General features: G+C 48.4%; 1 protein-coding gene across 4 annotated transcripts in view; it reads right to left on the reverse strand.

Moving 5' to 3' along the window:
- The window catches only part of C7H16orf96 (chromosome 7 C16orf96 homolog), a 103,693-nt gene that overhangs the window by 36,211 nt on the left and 53,216 nt on the right, over positions 1-14,266 (reverse strand). For all 4 annotated transcript variants that reach the window (XM_068243586.1, XM_068243587.1, XM_068243588.1 and 1 more), the window contains exon 9: positions 468-542. In XM_068243586.1, coding sequence (XP_068099687.1) covers positions 468-542 — 75 coding nt within the window. The remainder of the gene's footprint in view (positions 1-467; positions 543-14,266) is intronic.

A 14,266-nucleotide genomic window follows, 5' to 3' on the forward strand; every position in this document is an offset into this window, starting at 1 on the left:
AACTCCAGTTGTTATCTATGCAAAAGAGCTTCTCTGAGCTCTTCCACCCACTGGTTTGAAGACAGTCCTGTTTTCTAAAGCAGTTGAACAGCCAAGAAACAGTGAGAGGCAGCTTGGGATAAGGTTTTACTGCAGGAAAGTTCAAAGGGTCCTTATCTCTGCTTTGTTTTATAGCTGAAAATACAGAGTGCAGTGTGTAAACAGCAAATATGACAGAATGATGCAATGTTATAAAAAAGCTATACAACTGAAAATAGAAATATCCGTACTACACAACCAATTCACCATATCATACTTTTTTTTTACGTGTCAGGTTTTCTATAAGGGTGACAGTAAATGGGCGCAGGCGCAAGGTGTACTCTTCGGGGACAGGAGCTGATGTGACTGGAGCACCGCTCTCTATTAGATGAGGAAGGAAGCTATATAATGTATAATAACGACACCTCCGGGAGGCCTCAGACACCCACCAGATTGAGCTCCAGCATAAACTCTTCTCTGTCCAGCTTTCTCTTCTGCAGTTCGTCGAGCTGACTCTGGAAGGTCTGTGAAGAAAAAAGCACACATCAGAGCCACGCCTGCGATTTCACACCTCTATATATTGCCTTCATCACACATCGCTCAATCCAGCAAGTGCAGAACATGCTGCCTGACGCGAGTTATTATACAGATGCTAAGCCGGTGCAAGGCTTCCCAGCAACCAATCACACATCGCTCAATCCAGCAAGTGCAGAACATGCTGCCTGACGCGAGTTATTATACAGATGCTAAGCCGGTGCAAGGCTTCCCAGCAACCAATCACATATCGCTCAATCCAGCAAGTGCAGAACATGTGGCCTGACGCGAGTTATTATACAGATGCTAAGCAGGTGCAAGGCTTCCCAGCAACCAATCACACATCGCTCAATCCAGCAAGTGCAGAACATGCTGCCTGACGTGAGTTCTTATACAGGTGCTAAGCCGGTGCAAGGCTTCCCAGCAACCAATCACACATCGCTCAATCCAGCAAGTGCAGAACATGTGGCCTGACGCGAGTTATTATACAGATGCTAAGCAGATGCAAGGCTTCCCGGCAACCAATCACACATCGCTCAATCCAGCAAGTGCAGAACATGTTGCCTGACGCCAGTTATTATACAGATGCTAAGCCGGTGCAAGGCTTCCCAGCAACCAATCACACATCGCTCAATCCAGCAAGTGCAGAACATGTGGCCTGACGCGAGTTATTATACAGATGCTAAGCCGGTGCAAGGCTTCCCAGCAACCAATCACACATCACTCAATCCAGCAAGTGCAGAACATGTGGCCTGACACGAGTTATTATACAGATGCTAAGCAGGTGCAAGGCTTCCCAGCAACCAATCACACATCACTCAATCCAGCAAGTGCAGAACATGTTGCCTGACGTGAGTTATTATACAGATGCTAAGCAGGTGCAAGGCTTCCCGGCAACCAATCACACATCGCTCAATCCAGCAAGTGCAGAACATGTGGCCTGACGCGAGTTATTATACAGATGCTAAGCAGGTGCAAGGCTTCCCGGCAACCAATCACACATCGCTCAATCCAGCAAGTGCAGAACATGTGGCCTGACGCGAGTTATTATACAGATGCTAAGCAGGTGCAAGGCTTCCCAGCAACCAATCACACCTCGCTCAATCCAGCAAGTGCAGAACATGTTGCCTGACGCGAGTTATTATACAGGTGCTAAGCCGGTGCATGGCTTCCCAGCAACCAATCACACATCGCTCAATCCAGCAAGTGCAGAACATGTGGCCTGACGCGAGTTATTATACAGGTGCTAAGCAGGTGCAAGGCTTCCCAGCAACCAATCACACATCACTCAATCCAGCAAGTGCAGAACATGTGGCCTGACACGAGTTATTATACAGATGCTAAGCAGGTGCAAGGCTTCCCAGCAACCAATCACACATCGCTCAATCCAGCAAGTGCAGAACATGTTGCCTGACGCGAGTTATTATACAGGTGCTAAGCCGGTGCATGGCTTCCCAGCAACCAATCACACATCGCTCAATCCAGCAAGTGCAGAACATGTGGCCTGACGCGAGTTATTATACAGGTGCTAAGCCGGTGCAAGGCTTCCCAGCAACCAATCACACATCGCTCAATCCAGCAAGTGCAGAACATGCTGCCTGACGCGAGTTATTATACAGATGCTAAGCAGGTGCAAGGCTTCCCAGCAACCAATCACACATCACTCAATCCAGCAAGTGCAGAACATGTTGCCTGGCGCGAGTTATTATACAGGTGCTAAGCCGGTGCAAGGCTTCCCAGCAACCAATCACACATCGCTCAATCCAGCAAGTGCAGAACATGCTGCCTGACGCGAGTTATTATACAGGTGCTAAGCCGGTGCAAGGCTTCCCAGCAACCAATCACACATCGCTCAATCCAGCAAGTGCAGAACATGTGGCTTGACGCCAGTTATTATACAGATGCTAAGCAGGTGCAAGGCTTCCCAGCAACCAATCACACCTCGCTCAATCCAGCAAGTGCAGAACATGTGGCCTGACGCGAGTTATTATACAGGTGCTAAGCCGGTGCAAGGCTTCCCGGCAACCAATCACACATCACTCAATCCAGCAAGTGCAGAACATGCTGCCTGACGTGAGTTCTTATACAGATGCTAAGCAGGTGCAAGGCTTCCCAGCAACTAATCACACATCGCTCAATCCAGCAAGTGCAGAACATGTGGCCTGACGCGAGTTATTATACAGATGCTAAGCCGGTGCAAGGCTTCCCAGCAACCAATCACACATCGCTCAATCCAGCAAGTGCAGAACATGTTGCCTGACGTGAGTTCTTATACAGATGCTAAGCAGGTGCAAGGCTTCCCGGCAACCAATCACACATCGCTCAATCCAGCAAGTGCAGAACATGCTGCCTGACGCGAGTTATTATACAGATGCTAATCCGGTGCAAGGCTTCCCAGCAACTAATCACACATCGCTCAATCCAGCAAGTGCAGAACATGTTGCCTGACGTGAGTTATTATACAGATGCTAAGCCGGTGCAAGGCTTCCCAGCAACCAATCACACATCACTCAATCCAGCAAGTGCAGAACATGTGGCCTGACGCCAGTTATTATACAGATGCTAAGCCGGTGCAAGGCTTCCCAGCAACCAATCACACCTCGCTCAATCCAGCAAGTGCAGAACATGTTGCCTGGCGCCAGTTATTATACAGATGCTAAGCAGGTGCAAGGCTTCCCAGCAACCAATCACACATCGCTCAATCCAGCAAGTGCAGAACATGTTGCCTGACGTGAGTTATTATACAGATGCTAAGCCGGTGCAAGGCTTCCCAGCAACCAATCACACATCGCTCAATCCAGCAAGTGCAGAACATGTGGCCTGACGCCAGTTATTATACAGATGCTAAGCAGGTGCAAGGCTTCCCAGCAACCAATCACACATCACTCAATCCAGCAAGTGCAGAACATGTTGCCTGGCGTGAGTTATTATACAGATGCTAAGCCGGTGCAAGGCTTCCCAGCAACCAATCACACATCGCTCAATCCAGCAAGTGCAGAACATGTGGCCTGGCGTGAGTTATTATACAGATGCTAAGCAGGTGCAAGGCTTCCCAGCAACCAATCACACATCACTCAATCCAGCAAGTGCAGAACATGTTGCCTGACGTGAGTTATTATACAGATGCTAAGCCGGTGCAAGGCTTCCCAGCAACCAATCACACATCGCTCAATCCAGCAAGTGCAGAACATGTGGCCTGGCGTGAGTTATTATACAGATGCTAAGCAGGTGCAAGGCTTCCCAGCAACCAATCACACATCGCTCAATCCAGCAAGTGCAGAACATGTGGCCTGACGCGAGTTATTATACAGATGCTAAGCAGGTGCAAGGCTTCCCGGCAACCAATCACACATCACTCAATCCAGCAAGTGCAGAACATGTGGCCTGACACGAGTTATTATACAGGTGCTAATCCGGTGCAAGGCTTCCCGGCAACCAATCACACATCACTCAATCCAGCAAGTGCAGAACATGTGGCCTGACGCGAGTTATTATACAGATGCTAAGCAGGTGCAAGGCTTCCCAGCAACCAATCACACATCACTCAATCCAGCAAGTGCAGAACATGCTGCCTGACGCCAGTTATTATACAGATGCTAAGCCGGTGCAAGGCTTCCCGGCAACCAATCACACCTCGCTCAATCCAGCAAGTGCAGAACATGTGGCCTGACGCGAGTTATTATACAGATGCTAAGCCGATGCAAGGCTTCCCAGCAACCAATCACACATCGCTCAATCCAGCAAGTGCAGAACATGTGGCCTGACGTGAGTTATTATACAGGTGCTAAGCCGGTGCAAGGCTTCCCAGCAACCAATCACACATCACTCAATCCAGCAAGTGCAGAACATGTGGCCTGACGTGAGTTATTATACAGATGCTAAGCCGGTGCAAGGCTTCCCAGCAACCAATCACACATCACTCAATCCAGCAAGTGCAGAACATGTTGCCTGACGTGAGTTATTATACAGGTGCTAAGCAGGTGCAAGGCTTCCCAGCAACCAATCACACATCGCTCAATCCAGCAAGTGCAGAACATGTGGCCTGACGCGAGTTATTATACAGGTGCTAAGCCGGTGCAAGGCTTCCCGGCAACCAATCACACATCACTCAATCCAGCAAGTGCAGAACATGCTGCCTGACGTGAGTTCTTATACAGATGCTAAGCAGGTGCAAGGCTTCCCAGCAACTAATCACACATCGCTCAATCCAGCAAGTGCAGAACATGTGGCCTGACGCGAGTTATTATACAGATGCTAAGCCGGTGCAAGGCTTCCTAGCAACCAATCACACATCGCTCAATCCAGCAAGTGCAGAACATGTGGCCTGACGTGAGTTATTATACAGGTGCTAAGCCGGTGCAAGGCTTCCCAGCAACCAATCACACATCACTCAATCCAGCAAGTGCAGAACATGCTGCCTGACGCGAGTTATTATACAGATGCTAAGCCGGTGCAAGGCTTCCCAGCAACCAATCACACATCACTCAATCCAGCAAGTGCAGAACATGTGGCCTGACGTGAGTTATTATACAGATGCTAAGCAGGTGCAAGGCTTCCCAGCAACCAATCACACATCGCTCAATCCAGCAAGTGCAGAACATGTGGCCTGACGCGAGTTATTATACAGATGCTAAGCCGGTGCAAGGCTTCCCAGCAACCAATCACACATCGCTCAATCCAGCAAGTGCAGAACATGTGGCCTGACGTGAGTTATAATACAGATGCTAAGCCGGTGCAAGGCTTCCCAGCAACCAATCACACATCGCTCAATCCAGCAAGTGCAGAACATGTTGCCTGACGCGAGTTATTATACAGATGCTAAGCCGGTGCAAGGCTTCCCGGCAACCAATCACACCTCGCTCAATCCAGCAAGTGCAGAACATGCTGCCTGACGTGAGTTATTATACAGGTGCTAAGCCGGTGCAAGGCTTCCCGGCAACCAATCACACCTCGCTCAATCCAGCAAGTGCAGAACATGTGGCCTGACGCGAGTTCTTATACAGATGCTAAGCAGGTGCAAGGCTTCCCGGCAACCAATCACACATCGCTCAATCCAGCAAGTGCAGAACATGTGGCCTAACGTGAGTTATTATACAGGTGCTAAGCAGGTGCAAGGCTTCCCGGCAACCAATCACACATCGCTCAATCCAGCAAGTGCAGAACATGTGGCCTGACGCGAGTTATTATACAGATGCTAAGCAGGTGCAAGGCTTCCCAGCAACCAATCACACATCGCTCAATCCAGCAAGTGCAGAACATGTTGCCTGACGCGAGTTATTATACAGATGCTAAGCAGGTGCAAGGCTTCCCAGCAACCAATCACACATCGCTCAATCCAGCAAGTGCAGAACATGTTGCCTGACGCGAGTTATTATACAGATGCTAAGCAGGTGCAAGGCTTCCCAGCAACCAATCACACATCGCTCAATCCAGCAAGTGCAGAACATGTTGCCTGACGCGAGTTATTATACAGATGCTAAGCAGGTGCAAGGCTTCCCAGCAACCAATCACACATCGCTCAATCCAGCAAGTGCAGAACATGTGGCCTGACGCGAGTTATTATACAGATGCTAAGCCGGTGCAAGGCTTCCCAGCAACCAATCACACATCGCTCAATCCAGCAAGTGCAGAACATGTTGCCTGACGCGAGTTATTATACAGATGCTAAGCAGGTGCAAGGCTTCCCAGCAACCAATCACACATCGCTCAATCCAGCAAGTGCAGAACATGCTGCCTGACGTGAGTTATTATACAGATGCTAAGCCGGTGCAAGGCTTCCCAGCAACCAATCACACCTCGCTCAATCCAGCAAGTGCAGAACATGTGGCCTGACGCGAGTTATTATACAGATGCTAAGCAGGTGCAAGGCTTCCCAGCAACCAATCACACATCGCTCAATCCAGCAAGTGCAGAACATGTGGCCTGACGTGAGTTATTATACAGATGCTAAGCCGGTGCAAGGCTTCCCAGCAACCAATCAGACTGCAGCGTGTGATCGTCTACAGCAGGAGAGAATGAAATGTGGCCAGATCGACAGCTACTGTATATACTCGAGTATAAGTCTAGACAGTTAGGTCAGATTCACTTCACAAAAGCTTGCAGCGCTGGGTCCGTGGTTCGAATCCCAGCCAGGTCAACATCTGCAAGAAGCTTGTATGTTCGCCCCGTGTCTGTGTGGGTTTCCTCCGGGCGCTCCGGTTTCCTCCCACATACCAAAAACATACAGATAAGTGAATTGGCTTCCCCCTAAATTGGCCCTAGACTACGATACATACACTACATAATACACACATAGACATATGACTATATGGTAGGGACTAGATTGTGAGCCCTTCTGAGGGACAGTTAGTGACAAGACAATATATACTCTGTACTGCGCTGCGTAATATGTCGGCGCTATATAAATACTTAACATAAATAAATAAATCCAACTGATTTGGGCCATAAATAGATGGAAAGATCGATCGGACAGCCATGTTGCGGCACTGATTCACTTTAAATTCGATAAATATATTGCATCATAAGGTCGATCGAGCAGAGTTAGAACAAGTTAGAACTCTTTACTGAAGAAAAACATGCAGAGATATATCCTACATCACCATCCATCAGGAAATGCAGCTTACTTACAACAGAGAGGAACACAGAGTGAATACAGGAAATAACAATACCATAGAGATCTCCACATCATTCTACAGACAGTGACATCTTGTGGTTGCTTTAGTGTACTGCAGCTTAACTAAAAATTTTACTACCAGCACAGAGATCCTCAGCTTCTCCCTATGAGATGACAGGCTGCTGCACCGCCACCATAGTATAGTGTAATAGTGATGGAGCTTAGTGGTCTGCACACACAGATAGGCACCCAGTCTAACAAGTTAGAATTCTTTACTGAACAAAACGTGATAAAACACCACCGTCAGGAAATGCAGCTTACTTAGGACAGAGAGCATACAGAGTGAATACAGGAAATAACAATGCCTTAGAGATCATCATCACATTTTACAGACAGTGACATCTTGTGGTTGCTTTATTATACTGCAGTTTAAAGTAATCCTGCTGATACTGCCAACACACCCTAAGGCCTGGTACACACCATGCAGTTTCCCTTCAGATTTTATTCGAGCAAGGGATCAGATCAATATTAAGATATGGCATTGATCAAATATAGAAGAAAGCTAATGTACACATGTATGCCTTTTTTTTCAAAATCCGACCAGATTTTAAATCATTTTTCCAATTGGATATCGATCGAAAATAAATCTAAAGGACATACACACGGATCGATAGCCAGTATCAATATTTTTCAGAATGTCCAATCTGCTTCTGATCCAGGAACAGATTGATATTGTACTTGGAATCGGTCACTTGCAATCAGTAGGCTGTATATTTTTTACCCCCCAGATCCAATCATTTTCTCGATTGGAAACAGGATCTGAAGTAATAATTGCATGGTGTGTACCAGCGTTAAAAAATCTTGTTAAAGAGAACCCGAAGTGGGTTCTAAGAATGATATCTGCACACAGAGGCTGGGTCTGCCTATACTGCCCAGCCTCTATTGCTATGTAGTGTCCCCCCAGCCCCCCCCCCCCCCCCCCCGGCGCTCTGCTGTGCAGACCTATGTAGTGTCACTATCACCTCTCCCCCCGCCTCCTGCGTAGCTCCGGTCCCCGCCCATGTTCCTTCCCTCCAATCAGCAGGGAGGGAAGGGACGTGAGCGGGGACCGGAGCTATGCAGGAGGCGGGGGGAGCGGCGAGAGTGACACTACATAGGTAAACACAGCCCGCTGTGACACGCTAAGTGTCGACAGCCCGGCTGTGATTTATGGGGGCATAGCAGAGCGCAGGGGGGGCCTGGCGGGACACTACATAGCAACAGAGGCTGGGCAGCATAGGCAGACCCAGCCTCTGTGTGCAGATATCATTCTTAGAACCCTACCTCGGGTTCTCTTTAACAAGATTTTATAATTGATAACATCCAATCTGTAAAGTTTTAACGTTGGTACACACCATGCAATTATTACTTCAGATCCTGTTTCCAATCGTGAAAATGATTGGATCTGGGGGGTAAAAAATATACTATTATTATTATTATTTATTTATAAAGCGCCAACATATTCCGTGGCGCTTTACAATGTAAGAAAACAAACAAGGGATACATAATGATACAGACAATGATATACATCAAATATGAACACTGATACAAGATACAGCACTGCTGATTACAATTTGATTTAACATGATGACTAAAATGTATAAATGTCTAACAGAGTGCAAGCAATTAAATTAATAACAGTCCATGACACAAAAGGGTGAGAGCCCTGCCCTTGCGAGCTTACAATCTAAAGGAATGGGGTGGATCCAAGAGGTGGGGGAAGTATACAGTATATGTACAGGCAGTGCGTAATTAGGTTATTTAGTGGGTGCATGGCCTACGCTAGAGAATATGCTTGTCGGAAAAGGTGGGTTTTGAGGGAGCGTTTAAAGATTTCAAAGGTGGGAGAGTGGCGGATGTGTTGTGGAAGGGCATTCCAGAGGAGGGGTGAGGCACGTGAGAAGTCTTGTACACGTGAATGTGAGGAGGTAATTGTAGAAGAGGATAGAAGAAGCTCGTGTGCAGATGTGAGATTGCGGTTGGGTTGGTATCTGGAGACTAGTGAGGAGATGTACAGGGGAGAGAGATTGTGGAGAGCTTTGTAGGTTAGGGTTAGGAGTTTGAACTGAATCCTCTTATTAATTGGTAGCCAGTGAAGAGCTTGACAGAGAGGAGCAGCAGAGGAAGAGCGAGAGGAGAGATGAATGAGTCGAGCAGCAGAGTTCAGTACAGAATTGAGCGGTGTTAGTCGGTTAGTTGGAAGTCCACCAAGCAATATATTGCAATAGTCCAATCGAGATATAATAAGAGCATGTACTAACATTTTGGTTGTGTCATGGGAGAGAAAAGGTCGGATACGTGCTATGTTTTTCAGTTGGAAATGGCAGGAGCTGGTTAGGGAGTTAATGTGAGGAGTAAATGAGAGAGAAGAATCAAATATTACCCCCAAGCATCAGGGATCAAGAAACAATCCCTTGGGTAACAAATCAGGGAGCGATGCTGTACATGTCTAGCCTTCAGGCTAGCAGTACATCCTGTAGCTATGAAGGGGGCAGAGGGATGACAATCAGTGTACGACACAGCGGGTGCAGGGGGAGCAAAGATAACATTGAGATCGGGCATACTTCCGACATGTTAAACAGTGCAAAAAGTATACTTACCTAAGGAAAGGGAAGACTCTGGATCAGAGCTGGGCAAACTTTGCTGCAGACCGTGGGCCGCATTCCTAGTAATATACTGGCACATCGTGACATCGTCTCACGTGACGCCCTGTGGCCATAGAGCAGGGTTGGTTCTTTTTGCTGCCTGAGGCAAACTTGTGAGGATGCACTCCTTCTCCAATTTGGAATGACCGCACAGCACCTGACAATTTACTCTGCTTCATTTAATGTTCTCACATGACATTCTGCAGCTCAACACAATAGCACACCCGCTGGCTGTGAGTCTGTGACACACTGCTCAGCCACTCCATTCCTCCTCGGAATGGACAGCAGTGCCACCTCCTCCCGTCTGCTGTGCAAGTCACATGACACACTGCTGCTCTCCTGCCTCCCCCTCCTCACTCACTGTCAGACTCCTCACACAGCACAACAAGCTGCTTTTCCCAAATGCTGCTCTCCTGCCTCCCCCCTCCTCACTCACTGTCACACTCCTCACACAGCACAACAAGCTGCTTTTCCCCAATGCTGATCTCATGCCTCCCTCCTCCTCACTCACTGTCAGACTCCTCACACAGCACAACAAGCTGCTTTTCCCCAATGATGCTCTACTGCCTCCCCCTTCTCACTCACTGTCAGACTCCTCACACAGCACAACAAGCTGCTTTTCTCCAATGCTGCTCTCCTGCCTCCCCCCTCCTCATTCACTGTCAGACTCCTCACACAGCACAACAAGCTGCTTTTCTCCAATGCTGCTCTCCTGCCTCCCCCCTTCTCATTCACTGTCAGACTCCTCACACAGCACAACAAGCTGCTTTTCCCCAGTGATGCTCTCCTGCCTCCCCCTCCATACTCACTGTCAGACTCCTCACACAGCACAACAAGCTGCTTTTCCCCAATGCTGCTCTCCTGCCTCCCCCCTCCTCACTCACTGTCAGACTCCTCACACAGCACAACAAGCTGCTTTTTCCCAATCCTGCTCTTCTGGCTACCCCCTCCTTATTCACTGTCAGACTCCTCACACAGCACAACAAGCTGCTTTTCCCCAATGATGCTCTCCTGCCTCCCCCCTCCTCACTCACTGCCAGACTCCTCACACAGCGCAACAAGCTGCTTTTCCCCAATGCTGCTCTCCTGCCTCCCCCCTCCTCACTCACTGTCAGACTCCTCACACAGCACAACAAGCTGCTGAGGAGTGAAATGCATTAGCGATGGCCGCTGCTGGTGTGCGTCCTGGATGATTTGAATGTTTGGGCAGTTCCCACGTGGTGGTTACCTGTTATCCCCTGCTTACTACATCCTATGGCAGCAGAGCACAGTATACAGATAAGTGGAAATAGGCAGTAGCCTGCATACTTATATGAAGTGCTGAGGGGAATGCACATTGCAGTCCAGCTACCTTCTATGTGAACTGTCTGGAAGGGATATCACCGCTATCAGCTAACTGGATAAGGAATTGTGTGGCAAGGACTGATAATCACACATACAGTTTGCAATCATGCTGATCGGCACGTGGTTAAAGGGATACTGTAGGGGGGTCAGGGGAAAATGAGTTGAACTTACCCGGAGCTTCTAACGGTCCCCCGCAGACATTCTGTGTTGGCGCAGCCACTCACTGATACTCCGGCCCCGCCTCCAGTTCACTTCTGGAATTTCTGACTTTAAAGTCTGAAAACCACTGCGCCTGCATTTCCGTGTCCTCACTCCCGCTGATGTCATCAAGAGCGCACAGCACAGGCCCAGTATGGTCTGTGTCTGCGCAGTACACTCCTGGTGACATCAGCGGGAGCGAGGACACGGGCATGCAGGCACAGTGGTTTTCTGACTTTAAAGGGAAGGTCCAAGCAAAAAAAAAAAATGAGTTTCACTTACCTGGGGCTTCTACCAGCCCCATGTAGCCATCCTGTGCCCTCGTAGTCACTCACTGCTGCTCCAGTCCCCCGCTGGCAGCTTTCTGACCTCGGAGGTCAGGGCCACATTGCATACATTTTTACGCATTCCAGCTAGTGCAGGAACAAAAATGTACGCGTTGCACCACTAACGCGTAAAAATGTATGTGGTAATGTTCCTGCACCAGCGGGAATGTGTAAAAATGTATGCAATGTGGCCCTGACCTCCGAGGTCAGAAAGCTGCCAGAGGGGGACTGGAGCAGCAGTGGGTGACTACGAGGGCACAGGATGGCTGCATAGGGCTGGTAGAAGCTCCAGGTAAGTGAAACTCATTTTTTTTTTTTGCTTGGACCTTCCCTTTAAAGTCAGAAATTCCAGAAGTGAACTGGAGGCGGGGCCGGAGCATTGGGGAGTGGCTGCGCGGGCACAGGATGTCTGTGGGGGACCATTAGAAGCCCCGGGTAAGTTCAGCTCATTTTCCCCCGACCCCCCTACAGTATCCCTTTAAGCTGCCCTTAAGTGATTTTTTTCATCTACCAGGTCGTATGCTGCTTTTTTATCATTATTATGACAAGTAAACCTTATTGGGACATTGCCTCAGTACTACATTGTTTTTGATGCAGAGAGGCTGCTAACCATCTCACATGGACTATATGGGTATAACAGAAGATTGCTTGATTCATACATAGGATTTCCTTGATAGGAACTATTTTTTGCATATGCAGTTTTTTTCTATCTAAAAGTGCACTTTACTTCAGAAGAAAGCCCCTTTTTTTGATTAGCTAATCATGATGAATTGGTGATACTAATCACTGCATAATTTATTGCATCTCTGGAATAAATTCCCATCCCTGCATATTTATGAGTGAGTGGCGATGTGAGTGGTTTTTCTCTGTCAGATGTATTGGGGCCCCAATTTGATCTTGTCATTTTTAGATTTATGCAATTTATACCCTATATTTATTGGGGGTTTTTTGCTCAAATTTTTCAAACAGTGAAGCATATTTTTGTGCAATAAATGGTTCTCTCTTATGAGTGCAGCTAAACTGGTGTTGGTGTTCTGTATTTTGGGGTGGTTTATTATTACCAGTGCTAGCACCTGGGAGGTTTGATACATATTGTTGAGCAATTGTACGTATTTTCCCCAATGCTGCTCTCCTGCCTCCCCCCTCCTCACTCACTGTCAGACTCCTCACACAGCACAACAAGCTGCTTTTCCCCAATGCTGCTCTCCTGCCTCCCCCCTCCTCACTCACTGTCAGACTCCTGACACAGCACAACAAGCTGCTTTTCCCCAATGCTGCTCTCCTGCCTCCCCCCTCCTCACTCACTGTCAGACTCCTCACACAGCACAACAAGCTGCTTTCCCCAATGATGCTCTCCTGTCTCCCTCCTCCTCACTCACTGTCAGACTCCTCACACAGCACAACAAGCTGTTTTTCCCCAATGATGCTCTCCTGCCTCCCCCCTCCTCACTCACTGTCAGGCTCCTCATACAGCACAACAAGCTGCTCTTTTTCCCCAATGATGACCTCTTCACCTAACTCTCCTCTCGGTTCTCCTCCTACTCTGACTGCATGCTGTTAGAGTAGGAGACACGCCGCCCCTGTAATATCTGCGCCTGATGCAAATGTTTCACCTTTCTTCATGGGAGAACCGGCCCTGCCATGGAGACCCAGACGCAGGAAGTGTATCCGGTACACGGGCCGTAGCTTGCCCAGCACCGCTCTGGATCCTCCAGGGGATTCCCATGCTGTCCTCTGATCCTCCACCACTGCCCAGGCGAAGGAGGTTACTTCAGGGTTTAGTACTGAGTGGCAAAGCTGGGCGTTGTCACAGCGCTAGTACCATGCTGCACCCCCTCCGCGCAAGAGTAATTCGGGGCTCCGGTAATCGCCAGACCCCGAATTACATCTCCCTCCAAGTTGGTATGACTTGAAGGGGGAATAGTATTTAACACCGCCAGGGATTTGAGCCGCAGCAGGGAGAGCTGTCGTTCAGCCCGTAAAACTTCCTGTAGACAAATGGTTCAGCGGGAACTATAAGAGCTGCTTTCATATACACCAAGGAGCTCATATGCAGGTGCACACTTCCTCTGACCAGACACAAAGGTCCGAAATGTTATACAAGGATTAAAAACCTGGCAGATCAGAAAAAAAAAGGAAACAGAGTGCAATTAGGTCTCCGTACCACTGATTACATTTATACGTGATTTTACAAATATGTTGTTTTATAATTCAAACCACATTGGTCCTTTCTATCCTGGTTCATTTTCCTTCATATTAACATTTCAAAATTAGTAATATATCAATTTAAAGGATGAGGAAAATCCCTGAATGAGTTACGTAGAGTAACGAAACACGTAGGGCGGAGTCGGAGGCGCGCTGACGTCATACCAGGAAGCAGGGCAGACGGGGACGTGTGGCTCGAGGGTGTCCGCGGCCGGAGCTGATACGCCTGATCTGTAAGCCTGCATGCAAAAACGATTTTAATAAACTGAGGTGCTGAGACGGGTCCACGCTTTACTTCTTGGCTGGCCGGAGTTGTGGATTTGATATGCAGTGACCCAAGACGC

Source organism: Hyperolius riggenbachi, chromosome 7 (genome assembly GCF_040937935.1).
Source record: "Hyperolius riggenbachi isolate aHypRig1 chromosome 7, aHypRig1.pri, whole genome shotgun sequence".
Lineage (NCBI taxonomy): Eukaryota > Metazoa > Chordata > Amphibia > Anura > Hyperoliidae > Hyperolius > Hyperolius riggenbachi.